General features: G+C 33.2%; 1 protein-coding gene across 1 annotated transcript; it reads left to right on the top strand.

Moving 5' to 3' along the window:
* The first annotated feature begins 1,949 nt into the window (after positions 1–1,949).
* On the top strand, positions 1,950–16,005 carry LOC141595528 (uncharacterized). The gene is made up of 5 exons (XM_074415492.1): positions 1,950–2,521; positions 4,519–4,759; positions 4,952–5,094; positions 14,323–14,520; positions 15,006–16,005. The coding sequence occupies exons 1-5, from the start codon at positions 1,950–1,952 to the stop codon at positions 16,003–16,005; spliced, it is 2,154 nt and encodes a 717-aa protein (XP_074271593.1).
* Positions 16,006–17,801: the final 1,796 nt, after the last annotated feature.

Below are 17,801 nucleotides of genomic sequence, written 5' to 3'. Positions count from 1 at the left end.
ATTGCCTTTGGTTTAATTTTTGTTCTACTTGAACATGTTTATGTCCTTCACTTGATGATGTTAAGAGAGGGAAGTAGTTAAATTATGTGTTTATGTGTTAACTAACGACTCTTAGGCTAACCTTCAACGTGGAAATGTCTACTTAGGCCAAGCATGTTGACCCCCATTTACCTTGATCATGTTTACTTGATGCCTCTTATTATTTAGTTTAAAGACCGACTCACCATGGGCTTAGGGGGAACTAAACACATATTTAGAACTTTCCATCATCAAAGGGGGAATTTGTTAGAACACACTTGGTTGATGATGCCAAGTTTCATTGTCATTTAATTGTTTGCTTCTTAGTTAGATTGTTTAGCAAATTAAAGCATCCAATAAGTGTTTAAAGAATCCCAACGATGATCAAGAATAAAGATAAGTCAAGCATGCCCATTGCCTAGAATAAATGTTGTAAATGAGGTAGTTAAACATATCCTCTTTAAGCATTAGTGATTACAAAACCATGCAATAGTTCTTGTGACTGTTGCACCATGGTTTCTGGTACTAAATGGAGAATTTTCGGAAAAAATTACAAGTGTTCAAAACCTTTCTAAATTTTATTGTGTTCAAAAGGAATATCATTTCTCAAATCTGAAGAACAAATAGAAGAAAAAGAATATGCTTTCAAGTTAAATTAAAGATACTAATCTTATTAATGCAAGTGGTTTTTCATGTTAAAAATAGGTCGTTTGCTTTTTTTTCATTTTTGATGAAATTGTGAGTTTCCATTATTTATGGGAAACACTCCTTGCCTAGGAAATATACAGCCACCTTGAGCCTCACAAATCTGATTGTTCTTCTATATTTTTAAATGATAATACATCTTACAAACTCATGGACGACATTAGAGTGAAAAAAGTGTTAAGATCGTTCTCTTACACACTTCTTCCTTCTATAAATATCCATCCTATTTTATCATTTATTGTAAGACTTTTAAAGAGCATTCATTGTAAAACACTTAGCAAATGTTTTCAGCATTTAAGCTTTGTTTTTTATTCATTTTCAAAACCGTTTTCTATTTTCAAAAGTCTTCAGTTGTTTTTCAAAGCTATAAAATCTCCAAGTATCAGTTCGCTTCACTGTTGCATAAAAGAATATGTTCAATAATTCTCGTATTTCGGTCTTAATTGTAATCTCCATGTTCTTAAGTGAACCACTGAGATTCTGACTTTGTAAACCTATGAGATAGAACTTAGAGTCTTGAAGCGGAGTAGCTTTAAGCAAGGGAAAGTCTTGAAGCGAAGTAGCTTTAAGCAATTGTAACCGGAGTAGGTTGGCGAGTTATTTTCATTATAATGGGTTATTTAAGTTTGAGTAAATTTCTAAACAAGCAATAAAATAACGGTTGGACATAGACTCCGAAGTATGAGTTGAACCAATTTTTAAACATCGTCTTGTTTGTTTATTTACTTTTACGTTCTCTTATCATTCCACTTTTATTCATTAATCTCGCCAATGCCAATCTTTGTGCAATGATTACTCATCTTGTTGCATAGACTCTTTGTACCGTTTGTGAACTTACAATCCATTAAGTTTCTCAAACTAGGACTTTAATAGATCTTACTTGTGTTAGCCTCTAACCAAGTAAAAGAGAAAATATTTAAAAGGTACACCTAATTCACCATCTCCCCTTCTTAGGTGTTTATCGTTCTTAATTCTTCAGAAACTTTTATGGAAACTTCTTATGGAAAAGGATAATATATGGGTCAAAGTGGTAACTAAGAAATATTTGAGAAACTGTTCACTTTTTGAACATAAGCCTAATACAGTTTGCTCCTGGCAATGGCGTAAACTCATGAGTATTCGGGACATGTTTAGAAAGGGGTGGAGATGGCATATAGGTAATGGTAGCAATATAAAATTTTGGACTGACAATTGGGTTTTTTCTCATCCCCTTACTAGAAATATAGATGGTCATAGTAACCTTGATTTGTCTTTTGTTTAGAGATTTCATAACCCTTGATAAACAATGGGATGTCAGTAAGTTATCAGATACAGTAAATAATGATATTGTTAACCAGATAGTTAATATTCTATTGCCACACAATGATATTCCAGATACCCTTCTTTGGGGGCTATATGTGGATGGAAATTTCTCGACCAAAACACCGACATGGTTAGCACAAGGCTTGTTCGATAGAAATATTGACAAATGTGAATTTTACTGGATTTGGAAACTAAATGTTCCTCCAAAATTGAATTTTTTCCTTTGGAAAACTTGTGTTGATGGTGTTCCTACGAAAAGTAGGCTTCTAAGAAATCATATAATTGTCCCACCTCAATGTGTTTTGTGCAATCGTCCAATTGAAGATAAAAATCATTTCTTTTTCAAGTGTTCCTTGATTGCATTAGTCATCCAAGACATGAATATCATTACCTTTAATAATGTTTTGGCAATATACGATAATATTGCAAGTCAGAGCTTTATAGGGAAACTTAATCATCTTAAAAGTTTAATCCAAAAGCCGATTTCATTAAGATTGTATTTATTTGGTGGAATGCATTGTTCCATAGAAATGACATTATTTTTAATGATGTTCATTTTAATATAAGCAAAATTGTCCTTTTATGTAATAATAGCATCAAAATTTGGAACGAGACTAGACATAAGGATCTTAACAATCATGATAAAGACGTGTCCGTTAGAAATACTATTAGTAAGGAAGAAATTTGGTGGGAGAAACCTAAAAATGGGGTTTTAAAGCTACATTTTGACGGATCAAAAATAGATGGTAATAAAGCTGCTCTAGGATATGTTATAAGAGATCATAATGGTAAAGTCGTTTTGCTAGGAGCAAAAAAGTGCGAATCTAATAGTATTCTTGTTGCTGAAGCTCTCGCTTTAAAAGAAGGCATTTTAGCAGCTAAATACTTAGGAACCTCGAAGTTAATTGTAGAAGGTGATAATTTATATGTTATCAACTCAATCCGTAGTACTTGGAAAATTCCTTGGGAAATTTCTAGTATTATCAAGGATGTAAAATTAGATCGTCAGTTCTTTGAGGAAGTGATAATTAAGCATTGTTTCGTGAAGCAAACAAAGTTGCCGACTTTATGGCTTTTATTGGACATTCATGTCCAACTCTTTCGAGGTGGTTTGAAAGCTGGTGGCTTCAACCTACCTTTATCATTCGAAAGGATGAGATAAGTTGGTTCTACCTTAGAGGATAAATCTAGTTTTATTATCAAAAAAAAAACAATCAGTAAGTGGGTATGGGTGATTTGGGATTCCGATTTTGTTTTTTCTTTGTTAATTTACTAGTATGGGTGCTCGGCTTCAGCCGAGCTACCTCGATTTAGCATTAAAATATATTTTCAATTAACTAAAACTATTTTAAAGTTGCATAACTCATAAATTTATCATTAATATATTTTTCTATGATACGGAATATATCTTAAAATTACAATGAAATAAACTATAAGACAACTTCACTACTCTCGCTATTAATATTTTACTTAAATCGATTGCTTAGCTAATTTTTCCTATATACTTCCTTTTGTTCTTAGAATTGTTAATTTTATTATATTTGTTATTACTACTTTTACTTTCACTACTCCCGCCATAATTATTGTTAACTAATTATTGTTACTTTCACTACTTGTACATTAATATTGATAATTTCACTATTTTCGTTGTTACTTCTTTTACATTCGCTACTTCCGCCCACTGCTAATATTGTTACTTTGACTATTTAAATGTGTGATTACTATCATATTACTATATCCAATGTTACTACAATTCTTTTCACTACTAACAAAATTACTTTTATTTTTTTTAAGTATCCAATAAGTGATTACTATATCCCAGGTTATTTTTTTACTCTCACTATTCGAAATAAATATACTACATATATGCATTAAATTAATCAAGTCGAAATAATTATGAAATATTATATTTTTTTGGAAATCTAGCTTGATTTATTTGCTTTTTAATAGTTTCCAAAATATAATATACTTATATTATATTTGTTTATGTTAAAATAATTAATATCTTTATACTAATTAATATCATAAGACAGAGAAGTGGGAATCCTAGCAGGAAGATTCAAACTTCTCCACATCAGATGGAGGATTTGAGGGAGGACTGTTCACCCAAGAAAGGTATTGGTATTAATGGTAATGACCCTCCTGATATTCATCAATAAACTTTGGATTTTGGAATATACGAGGGATGAATAAAGAAGTGAAGCAAAGGGTTGTAAATAATTTTTTTCATGCAAATAATGTTGGGTTCTTTGGTTTGTTAGAAACCAAAGTCAAATCAAAAAGTTTTCATAATATAGTCAATAATATTTTCTCACACTGGAGTGTCTCTACTAATAACTCTTATCATCCTAGAGGCAGGGTTTGGGTTGTGTGGAAGCCTCATATGTTTGAGGTTCAATTTTTAAAATATGATGCACAATTTATTCATTTACACGTGACAAATAAATTTGACCATATGCAATTTTATCATACCATTATCTATGCTTTTAATAGAGTTGGGGAAAGGGAATCCCTTTGGATGAATCTCAGAAACATTGCAAGACAGGTTCATGGACCTTGGGCTATATGGGGAGATTTCAATTGTGTGCTTCAGGGAAATGAAAGACTTGGTGGGCAGGTTTCAGATGCTGAAACTGTACCTTTTTATGATTGTTTACAAGAGTGTTGTCTCATGGATATTCCAGCTACAAGAGCTTTCTATACATGGAATAATAAAAAGCCACCAGAGACAAGGGTCTATAGCAGGTTGGATAGATTCTTTGTTAATTAGGAATAGTTGGCTACTTTTCCTGATTATTCGGCTAACTTTTTACCAGAGAGCCTCTTTGATCATAATCCATGTCTGGTGAGTAAAAGGAGTATGGGAGGGAGTCAGAATAGGCCATTCAAGTACTTTAATATGTGGAGTACTACTACTGGTTTTCAGGAGTGTGTATCTAATGTATGGGAGAAATGGGTTGATGGCACTAAGATGTTCAGGGTTGTAAGAAAATTGAAGATGTTGAAACCTGAGCTTAAAAAGATCAATAAAGATCACTTTTCAGATATTGAGAACAATGCGGATATAATGTTAGGTTTATTTACCTCTTATTAGACTCCTCTAATAGCGAACTAATTAACTTCTTAATTATTTATTCTTTAGATCTAGTGCATGCATAACAAAACAAGAGATTTATGAGGAAAAACAATGTACCTTACATTGTATATAGGTCCGAAATGTAGGGCACAAATAAGGTCACCTTCCTTATTTGTTCTTGAGCTTAAAATGTTGGATGATCCTCCAAATCCCAAAGTAGAGATCCTCCATAGATTGCACCCGAGACGTATCCCTTAAACTAGTATACTGATTAACTAGATTAATAAACTAGTATCCTTAAAATGATTCCAATATTATGTTTATTACTACACTAGTAATTCAATGGTTGTTATAATATTAGATGAACAAATCAATATTTTTAAAAGCTTGTTTTAGAGAGAAGTAGGAAAGAATAAGTATTTTTGCATGTAGTATGAAAATGAATGAGTGAATGGAAAATGAGAACAAAAAATTCTCATAAAAGGCAGGTGGAGGCCGGGTAGGGTATGTCCAAAGAGGGCATCTTTCTTTTTCCTTTTTGTCTTCACAAGAAATTGATGTGTAAGATGTGTAATAATAGGTGTAAGGCTAGTTGTAGGTAGGCATCATCATGCTATTTTATCAAATAAAATAAAACAACCATAACCCACTAATAGTCCCTCCATTTCGGTTCAACCTCCATAAAAAAGACTACAATTTTATTTTGTCAATTTGTCAATTGCCACACAATATGGCACATGTAGTATGTTACATGTTATTAATTAATTTAATGCATATTTATCACATAAATATCATTTTATAAATTAATTAAATTACATACAATAAATTGACTAGTGATGCTTGATCACATAAATAAAATGGGTCATTTAATTATAATTCACAACATCTTGTAATTATAATTAACCATTCATTCTCATCTCAATTGTTTCTCAAACAATAATCAATTTTAGTAATAAAGTATTCAATTACTAAAATAAATCTTATTTAATCCCATTACAATAAGATATCAATATTCTCTCTCACAAACGAATTTTTCAATTTTAAGGAATTGATCAATTTGTATCGTCATACAATTAATTAATTTGTCTATTAAGGGAATTGTCCTTTAGGTATGACCTTAAGGGATCAACTGACCACCACCGTCAAACGACAGTAATGTCTAACTCTAGTTAGCTGATCATTACTAATAAATGTTGATCAGTTGACTATATAATGAATCATCCCTTATGTATTCTTAATATGAGATTTAAACATGTGATCGCACTATTGTTGAGGACACATACTCCAACAATCTCCCACTTGTCCGAGACAAGTGTGCGTCACCAATTCTCTTGTCCTATTACAATCTCCCACTCAATGCAAGGTGTCTCGCAAGCCGTACTTGCATTTGATCATATCTTGAGTGGTTTCCTCGATCTGGAGAGTAACTGTTTGACCGGAATTATCTACCGTAGATACCTTCTGAGCGTGGCCACACATTCCCACTTCACTACTCCTCGAGTGGCCTTGAGATTTCAAACAACCCTGACAAGGGGTGGACAATTCATATCGCACTATTCCCTTTGTTCAGCCACAGTTCATCATAACCCAAAATATACCCATTTGACCTTATTTACGACAGTCGTAAAGCATAAATCAAAGCTAATCAGAAATTTGTGCCAACTTGGGCGAATAGTCTCTAGTCAAAAGACTTGACTCATAAGAAAACTATAGCAGCTCTTGCCACGACCAGGCTTTATGAATTACCAGAACTCTATAAGCGGTCACTGCCCGACAGAGTGTCCCATACAGTCTGCGTATGTGATCGACTAGTCATCCCATATGACTCTATGGCACTTGAACTTTCAATCAATCGCATCACACTCTAGTCACTTCGAGACGTCACCTCTTTTAAGTAACTAGGGGCGAATACCATGCTAATCAAGTTCACTTTAATGGGGTTCAATTTGTCTCTACAACCCATTTGGATTTAACAAGGTAATGGGCGAGTTTATTAAAACTCAAACGATAAATGCGATTATCATATATAAATAGTCAATACACTATTACTACTTCATATCTCATAATCTATAATGTACCTTTTACACTAGTTAAAATGCAATAAAAGCTTGGCTAGTGGATATACCCTATATCCAAACATTCCAACTTTATCATTTGCTATCTTCTTCTATCCAATGTCATCTCTAATGACATGAATTTATCTAATTTTATGTCTAGTCTTCTTACTACACTTGGGCTCTTTAACTTGAAAGATGCTCCCACTGTTATCACATAACTTGTGATAAAGTCTTTAGTAGAGGAATCTACTCTCATTCCCTACGTTGACCATTTTATCACAATTTAATTAGATTCCTTTTGTAGAATTTACAATGTACGAAACTAAAACACTTTTTCTAGTCTCTTACTCTTAGTCAATAAAATCAACCTAGGATTTCGACAAATCCTTCTCGGTTTGGAAAGTAAAGTTTGTGCAACCCTTCAACACTTAACTTAGTATGTCATCCAAACATATGAACGAATCCTTAATCCTTCTCAAGAATCTCAAAGGATGTTCTTTAAGGCTTTCACAAGACCATCTTATGAATTAACTTGTTATTGAGTTAATTATGCTCTTAGCATATGATTCATCATGACGTGTACATTTAATGGCATACATGATCGTTCTAATGGCGGAAACATTAGCAATCGATCTCATGTGATCAACAACTTAATAGGTTCAATGAACGACCATGACTCCATCATAGTAGTTCCACTTTCATCACCATGAATAATCTATTCAACCTTGTTGATTTTAAACAGATTTGAAAGATCTTATCATCATAAGACACTCAACTCTATGCCAATATTCTCTCACATAGATTCAGAAATCTTAGAATATATCGCACCCTTTTCTAGTCTCCCGATCACTCTTTCACAGAAGAGAGCGTTGGTACATTATTCTCAATAAGTAATATGTTATTAACATATAAGACACGGAAAAATAATTCTTACTCCCACTTAACTTCATGTATAATCATGATTCTTCAATCATGTGAATGATACCATTCACAATTATCACATGAACGAAAAGTATAATCCTTTAATGCTTGCTTAAGACCATTTTGGAATCACTTAAGATAGCTACGCATAATATGTTAGGATTCTTAGATCTGTATCTAAGGTTTTGTGTTCCAAACACGTTCCTTTTTCTAAATTCCCATTTTAGAAAAGCGAATTTTTAATATCATTTGCCATTCTTCATCAAAATGAAATGCGGCAATTCCTTACATAATTAATCTTGATTAACATCTTCATGTCAATCTATGCATTTAATTACTCTAAAGCTCTATTTACTTTAAAGAGACCCTCGCCTTAAATTAAATCTACTCTTGAGTAACAATCTTTGGATTGTAATGCTATGAATCGTATGCACAAGGTCGATTTAGGATAAGGTCATAATACCATTGCTTTCGAAAAGCAACATTTTAACAACAAGACATGTGTGTTAAACTCCCACTGAGCTATACTCCCATTCTATCTTTATAGATTATAATTCCATCACTTTCACAAAGTGACACATTAACTATAAGACATGTTTGTGACGATCTAATCTACTCCCACTCTATCTCTTAGAACTACCTCTATCTTCTAAAGAGATAGCTTTGTGAGACACAAACATATATGGTGGAGTAATAGTGGTTTGTCTAGATTGACATATAAGGGCACAAAAGACCAGCTCTTTTACGGTAGACATTATATACGAGTCTTATCCATGTCAACTGTTAAATAGACTCTCTATTTCAGGTATTTCCTGGTTGACCATCCGTTTAGAATTACTTGTCCGTTTTGGATTACAAATTTCCAAAATTGAGTTCAATAACTCAAACCGACTCATATTAGTTTGATCTTATGGGCAGTGACACCAGGTCATAATCCATATTTAATAAATCAAATTTATTACTTAGATATTAACCACTACGATCGAATAGTAATGCTTTAGTACCTTGTTCAATTGGTTCTCTACATCATTTAGAAATTCCTCGAATTTCTCAAATGCTTCACTTTATATTTGATTAAGTAAATATACCCATATTTACTTAAATCATTGTTAAAAGTGACGAAATAGTCATAAATTCCCCTTGCGGTGATACTCATTAGAACACATACATCGGCATGTATTAGTCCCAATAAATTACTTGCTCGTGTCCCTTTACCACTGAAGGGAGTACGATTCATTTTGCGAAGGAGACAAGATTTGCATATTTCATATGATTGAAAATCAAATGGTCCAAAAATCTAGTCGTCACTAGCCTTTTAATGTGTTTCTTATTTATGTAACCTAATCGAAAAAGGCCAAATGTACAAATCATTTGAATTATTAGTTATGAGTCTTTTGGATTGTATGTTATAGATATCTTTAGTTGAGTTGGAAGTGTCTAAAACATGAATACCATTGATAGAAGGGGCTTGGCTCACAGCCAAGTCATATTCAACAAAATACAACAATTAATTTTTTTTTTATCGCAAAAGAAAGAAAAAAATCCTTCTATGTCTAACATAGAAATGGTAATAATGCTTTTAGACAAAATGGGTACATAATAACAATTATGTAAATTACAACTCAAAGTTGTTAGCTAAAACAAGTACATAAATCCCTCTTTAAGTGGCGGCTACCCTAGCTCCATTTCCTTGTCGGAGATCTACATCACCCTTGTTTAGCTTTGAAACATTTCCAAGTCCCACTTGGAGTGATAAGTCCAACATTGATATCTTCCAAATACGTGGAGCAATTAAGCTTCCAATGGCCCATGATATTACAATAATAACATTCATGGTAGGATTGGGCACCCTTTTTTATTTTGGTTGTGGTAGTCTCACTATCAACTTCCAATTCATAATTGGATTTGGGTTTCTTATTCTTCTTTGCCTTTCCTTTATTAATATCATTACTCCTTTCGGTTGCAAGGACATTCTTGCTAGAACTCCGACTCAATTTGATATTTGTCCTTGTTTCTTCAAACAAGGATACCTTTGAATTTGTGAGATTATCCTCATATGATTCTCTTACCAAGGATGTGGTGGGCATGAGTATGGGAGTGGGAGGTGTAGAAGTAGTAAAAAAACAAAGATTTTCATCCTCACCAATGCCAAAGCGTAGTTCTCTAATCGGGTCATCGTCATACGAGGAGCATTTTTCATTTAATGATTGGAGCCATGAATTAATGGTGATCGGTGTAGGATTATTAGATGAATCCATTGCAAAAGAAAAAATAACTACAAAAACGGAGATGAAGGAAATAATTAACATTTATCGTTTTAATAATACTTGTAAACACTTTAAACAAGTTTTAAGCATTTATATAGTGACTTCTACCCAACTATTATAAATGATTCTGAGATCCAAATTCATATCAATTGGGGCACGGTGAGCCGATTCATCCCTTATCAATATAACTCGGTGGATTAACTCTTAATCGATTCTACTTCTAGAACTCTCGGTCGATAAAAATTACTCTAATATTTATCTTTAGCCCGGAACACATGCGGCTACGGTCACGAATACTTCCGTTGAGCTCAATCCAAATTTCGATGTAATAGCATTTTATTACCCACTTACCCAACGTAACAAGTTTAGTACCCAGGTGAGCCGAGCCTACTTCCCCATGAAATTGGGACTCATGGTTTCTACTATTTGGTAAGGCTAATTCTCAATTATTATTTAGTGAGAGGTCTTGTCAATTTATTATCTATCAGGATTTAAGTGAACTAAAGCGGTGAACTACGATAATTATAATTGACACAGTCGATGACTCGATATGATATGCATGTGTTGTTATGGCGATTTGGCAATGCATGTAACATATTAAAAAAAATGCAAAGCAATAATAATAAATTCCTATTATGACCTTCCTAAAATAGAAAATCAAATAATCTATTACATATTCGGAAACCAACTCCTTTGGTCCCTTGAATCTTCAAGTGACACGCCTCCCAAGAACACCTTCTTCGTCGGAACACTTTTCCGAATGGTACCGTCTTGAAGAAATTCCATAATTACAAATAATAATAAAAATACAAAGCTATTCCTATTATACATTTGTAATATGAAAAATTAGTAAAAATAAAAGTGATACGAGATCAAATTAAGTTACAACCGAATCAATATTCCCTTTCATTACGGGTAATATCGATTAAAACGAAGGCTATGCTAAGATAAAATTACATAATTCAAAATTATATAAATAAAATACACTCAACAATTGAATTATGCAGCATTATAATTTTATCTATCTTGCCAAATTATGTGCCAAATCGCCCTATTTAACTTATATCGTATATATAACCCGGTTTTATGGTAATGCGTGATAATAACTTCTTAAAATCACAAATTAACACTCAAATAACATTTAAGCTCAAGTTAATTATCCTAAAACTCTTAGGGCCCAAAAATTAGTCATCACTCAATTTTTGACAATAATTCAACTTGATTTAATTTTATGCTCATTTTTTACCTTAAAATCATAACATATATGAAATAAATCCAAATTAAATTACAATAATTTAAAATTTTGAATTTTAAATTTTTGAACATTCTGGAATAATTCCATGACACTCATAATATCAAAAATCATGGTTAAAATTTACGAATTAATTTTGAGAAAATATAGTTGCAAATTATTGGTTTTATCTCATAAAATATCTAATGTATCTAAAAATTAATCCAATAAATATTACAAATTTAGATCTGATAAGTGGAATATTTATGCAACCTAAAATAATTTTCTCATGTCATGCAATTCGTTTTAGCTATTTATGCTAATATAGTCACTGTTTATGCCATTTTTACACTAAAAATTCATAAAACATGCTAAATGAAATCATTTAATCTCAAAATTTACATACTATGTAAATCATGCATGTGACAACATATTAAAGTTTCATGACCTGGTTCGAAGTTTAACTATTTTTAACCATTTTTACCTCTTTTAATCCATTTTTATCTCATAAAAATCATAAATCATGCAATATTAATCAAATTAATACGAGATTTTACATAATACTTGTAAAATATGCATGTGTGGTCATATAAAATTTTCAATATCATAAACTAATATTGGCCATTTTTAGTCATTTAACCTCTATTTATGCCATTTTTATCACATAAAAACATAAATCATGAAATATTAATCACATTAATATGAAAATTTACATGCAATACATAAAATATTCATTTGAGGTCATACTAAAAAAATCACGGCCAGTAGTTAGATTTAACTATTTTTAGTGAATAAAAGTTCATTTTACTCATAAAAATGTAATAAAATCACTAAAAATCATTAAAATGAGCAATAAATTTCCATAAATCATAAAAATTACCTAAACAAATTTTAGGACCATAATATATAACATGCATCATTATTTCGTGGCTTTATAAAATAAATCCCAAATTTTTAGTTTTATATGTTAACATTTTAACTCGGAAAAACAATAACCGATTATGCATGCAACATTCTATGCTCTGATACCACTTGTTAGTTGTTAGGTTTATTTACCTTTTATTAGACTCTTCTAATAGCGAACTAAATAAATTCTTAATTATTTGTTCTTTAGATCTAGTGCATGCATAACAAAATAAGAAATTTATGAGGAAAAACAATGTCCCTTACATTGTATATAGGTCCGAAATATAGGGCACAAATAAGGTCATCTTCCTTATTTGTTCTTGAGCTTAATATGTTGGACGATCCTCCAAAATCCCAAAGTAGAGATCCTCTTTAGATTGCACCCAAGACTTATCCCTTATACTAATTAACTAGATTAATAAACTAGTATCCTTAAAATGATTCCAATATTATGTTTATTACTACATTAGTAATCCAATGGTTGTTATAATATTAGATGAACAAATCAATATTTCTAAAAGCTTGTTTTAGAGAGAGTAGGAGAGAATAAGTATTTTTGCATGTAGTATGAAAATGAATGAGTGAATGGAAAAATGAGAACAAAAAATTCTCATAAAGGGGAGGTGGAGGCCGGGTAGGGTATGTCCAAAGAGGGCATCTTTCTTTTTCCTTTTTGTCTTCACAAGAAATTGATGTGTAAGATGTGTAAGAATAGGTGTAAGGCTATTTGTAGGTAGGCATCATCATGCTATTTTATCAAATAAAATAAAACAACCATAACCCGCTAATACTCCCTCCATTTCGGTTCAATCTCCATAAAATGGACTACCAATTTATTTTGTCAATTTGTCAATTGTCACACAATATGTCGTATGTAGTATGATACATGTTATTAATTAATTTAATTCATATTTATCACATAAATATCATTTTATAAATTAATTAAATTACATACAATAAATTGACTAGTGATACTTGATCACATAAATAAAATGGGTTACTTAATTATAATTCACAACATTTTTTAATTATAATTAACCATTCATTCTCATCTCAATTGTTTCTCAAACAATAATCAATTTTAGTAATAAAGTATTCAATTACTAAAATAAATCTTATTTAATCCCATTACAATAAGATATCAATATTCTCTCTCACAAACGAATTGTTCAATTTTAAGGAATTGATCAATTTGTATCGTCATACAATTAATCAATTTGTCTATTAAGGGAATTGTCCTTTAGGTGTGACCTTAAGGGTCCGTTTGGATACAATTTTAGGAGGGAAGGGGAGGGGAGGGGGAGTGAGGGGAGGTGAAGGGAGGGGAGAGAAGGAGAGGGCAAATGAGATGTGGGTGTTTGGATAACAAAAAATATGAAGGGAAATGGAAGGGGAGGAAGGAGGGAGATGAAGAATGGATGGAGGATTGAAGGATGTTGGTGGTATAATTAGAGTCCAAATAATGTTTTCTTTCCAAATCTTGCCACCATTGGAAAGATTATAGTTTGTTCTATAGGAGGGAAAATAAATCATCTCATTTCTCTCCCCTTCTATTTCCTTTCTCCCATATTTTTTATCCAAACAAAGGAAATTAAATCCCTCTCTTTCCCTCCCCTCCCCTTCTCTCTAATTCCTTCAATCCAAACGAACCCTAAGGGATCAACTGACCACCACCATCAAACGACAGTAATGTCTAACTCTAGTTAGCTGATCATTACTAATAAATGTTGATCAGTTGACTATATAATGAATCATCCCTTATGTATTCTTAATATGATATTTAAACATGTGATCGCACTATTGTTGAGGACACATACTCCAACATATAACTCAACTCAGGCTGACTCAAATTCAGGAGAAACTTATTGCTAATCTAGGGGATGAGGTGTTAATGAAGCAGGAGTATGATGCTCACCAGGTTTCAATCTCCTTGCTTGCTGCTAAGATGGAGTTTCTCAAACAAAAGGCTAAAGCTCACTGGATAAAGGATGGGGATTCAAACACCGCCTATTTCCATGGTGTTATAAAAGCAAGAAGGCACAATAATTATATCTGTCAAATTATAGGACACAATAATAACACTTATAATGATCAAGAAGGGATCCACAATGCCTTTTAGGATTATTACCCGATGCTTCTGGGGACAAGAGCTCCTATCACAAAGCTCAACAAGACTATTGTTAAAAAAGGCAATGTGTGTACTAATGTCCACAAGTAGATCCTGTTAGCCTCTGTCACCAAAGAAGAGGTTAAAGATGTCATATTCCATATTCCTGATGACAAGGCACCTGGCCCTGATGGATTTTCGAGCAAATTTTTTAAAGATAGTTGGGATATAGTGGTAGAAGAGGTCACTAGTGCTATCATGGATTTTTTGAGTCAGGACATATTCTGAAGCAAACTAATGCCACTTTGGTTACTCTGATCCCAAAAATTGAAAGACCCACAAGTGTTATCCAGTATAGGCCAATTGCATGTTGTAATGTCATATATAAGTGCATCTCTAAACTTTTATGCAACAGGTTGGCTAAAATTTTGCCTGGACTGATTGCTCAAAATCAGGGAGGGTTTATTCAGGGGAGGGGCATCATGGAGAATATCCTCATTTTCAAGGACATTATCAGACTATATGAGAGGCAGGCTGTTTCTCCAAGGTGCCTGTTCAAAATGGATCTACAGAAAGCTTATGACACCATTGAGTGGGAATTTTTAGATCAGATGCTTAGTGCCTTAAATTTTCCAGTTCAATTTAAAGGGTGGATTATGCAATATGTCACAACTGCAACCTATTCCCTTAATCTCAAAGGCAATGTGTTTGGATTTTTTAAAGGCCGGAGAGGTTTAAGACAAGGTGATCCTCTTTTCCCCCTACTTTTCACTGTGTGCATGGAATATCTTTCAAGAGTGCTTGCACATACTACAGATAATGCAGACTTCGGGTATCATTCCCTTTGCAAACCAATGAAACTGACACACCTAATGTTTGCAGATGACCTGCTCTTGTTTTGCAAAGGAGATGTCCCTTCAATCATTACTATTCTCAGGACTTTTGCTACTTTCTCCAAATCCTCTGGCCTTAATATGATTAAAGGAAAGTCTAATGCCTATTTTAATGGGATTAAAGATAGTTTGAAGAGGGAAATTCTCCAAATATCAGGGATGGTGGAAGGAGCTATGCCTTTTAAATATCTTGGAGTTCCAATCAAAACCACAAGGCTCAATGCAAAAGACTATAAACCTTTGATTGATAAAATAATGAAGAGAATAAGGAACTTGGGAGCAAGGAAACTTTCCTATGCTGGGAGATTGACTCTGGTTCAGGCAGTTCTTAAGACGCTACACAACTATTGGGCTAGCATATTTATACAACCTACTGGAGTGATCACCAGAATAGAATCTACATGCCGTAATTTCCTTTGGGATAGGGGATTAGATTATATGAGGGCACCCCTTGTCTCATGGGAGAAGGTATGCAAACCTAAAAAGGAAGGGGGTCTTGGACTGAAGGATGACATTCAATAGAACAAGGCGGCTGTGGGGAAACTGGTATGGTGGTTAGCATCGAAATCTGACCATCTATGGGTCAAATGGGTCAATCAAATATACATAAAGGGAAAGGATTGGCTAGAGTACACTCCTACCAGCAATTCCAGTTGGTCATGGAGGAAGATATGCCATACCAAAGACCTATTTAGGGAATCATACCAGCAGCAAAGGTGGATAACAGAAAAAGGGAGGAAATACACTATTGCCAGAGGATATGAACTTCTCAGAAAGAAAGGGGATACGGCTCTATGGTCTGACCTCATATGGGACAAGTTAACTATTCTGAAACATGGGATATTAGCATGGATTTATCATCACTCCAGCCTAAATACTAATGAAAAATTGCATAAATTAGGCATTAGTGAGGAAAATACCTGCTGTATTTGCGGTACTTGAATTGAGAGCACTTCACACCTCTTCTTCGAGTGCTCTTACAGTAGACAGGTCATTACATCCATTGGAGAGAAAATAGGGATCCTTCTTCCGTACAGGGATACCACAAATTGGAGACTGAACATGACAGGTACAAGTCGAAGAAGGGTGTTCTCAACGCGATTTTCAATGCTTGTGTGTATTCCATTTGGCGACAGCGTAATCTGAGCAAACATGAGCTTATCCTTATCCGTCCACATAAGTTGGCTAATCAGATTGTTACTGACATCTCTCGCCGGATTTTGAGTCTCCCAGATGCTCAGTTAGGGGCTCAGGATCGATCTCTAATGGCCAGATTTCAGAATAGGCGGGATTGAGGGAAGCATAGGTTGAAGATGAAGTCGATGTTTTAGGGATTTTGTGATCTGATTTGGTTGGTCTGAATTTGTTGCCTTGTGTAGATTGGGTCTATTTGGTTTTGTGGTAGATATTGGTTTTGGTCCCGTTGGCTTGGAGGGGCTTTGCTTTATATAGTTTGGTCGAGTAGTTGGGATGGGTCTAGTGACCACCTGATTATTTGATGTATGGTGACGTTTTTTTTTTCCTTAATATACTTACATTTTATCGGAAAAAAAAATAATATCATAGTGAGGCATGTTTATTTTAAGGAAAAATCAACATATTTCGGTGTTCTCTAAATTTATACTTCAACCAAAAATATATAATACATTGAAGTCCCTTGTTTAGGTCCATCGCACAGTACTATTGATTTAAAACTATATAGTATAATTATTTTGTATAGATTTATTTAATTATATTGAAGTTCCTTAATTTCTGGAATTAATATATAGTATTGATTTGGTGGTTAAATTGCTTTATGGACTGTCCATGAACATTTTTACTTAGTCCATCTCCGTCTATTAACTTAACGGGCCAACTTTTTCTTAACCATTCATTTTAAGAAATTGCATGACCGAGCTCAAGTAACGGGACGGACAGTCTGGGCTGTACAGGCTAGCCCGGACATGATCAACTCTAAAAATCATTACCCTTCACTTTTCATTTTGGTAAAGGTAATGCCGAAATCAAATTTATTTGGGAGTTCACTGAGTTGTTATCAATAAGGAAATTTTTGACAACATTTCAAGATCCATTAACACCTTAAACAATTCTAATACATGGATCTCCATGAATAGGGTAACCGAATAATCGGAATAAATCTATGAGCAATAAAATCTTGAAATGTAAAAAACTAAGAACTAGATCTGAATAACTTGATAACAAGGGACCGAATTGATCCGACCCGAATATCTATTATCTCATATTAACCGTTATCCCTAAATAAATAGATAATAAGTATCCAAAAATGACTCAAACCCGAAATGACCCAGCCCAAACTA

This window comes from Silene latifolia, chromosome 8 (genome assembly GCF_048544455.1).
Source record: "Silene latifolia isolate original U9 population chromosome 8, ASM4854445v1, whole genome shotgun sequence".
Taxonomy (NCBI): domain Eukaryota; kingdom Viridiplantae; phylum Streptophyta; class Magnoliopsida; order Caryophyllales; family Caryophyllaceae; genus Silene; species Silene latifolia.
This window is presented reverse-complemented; position numbering and strand designations above follow the sequence as displayed.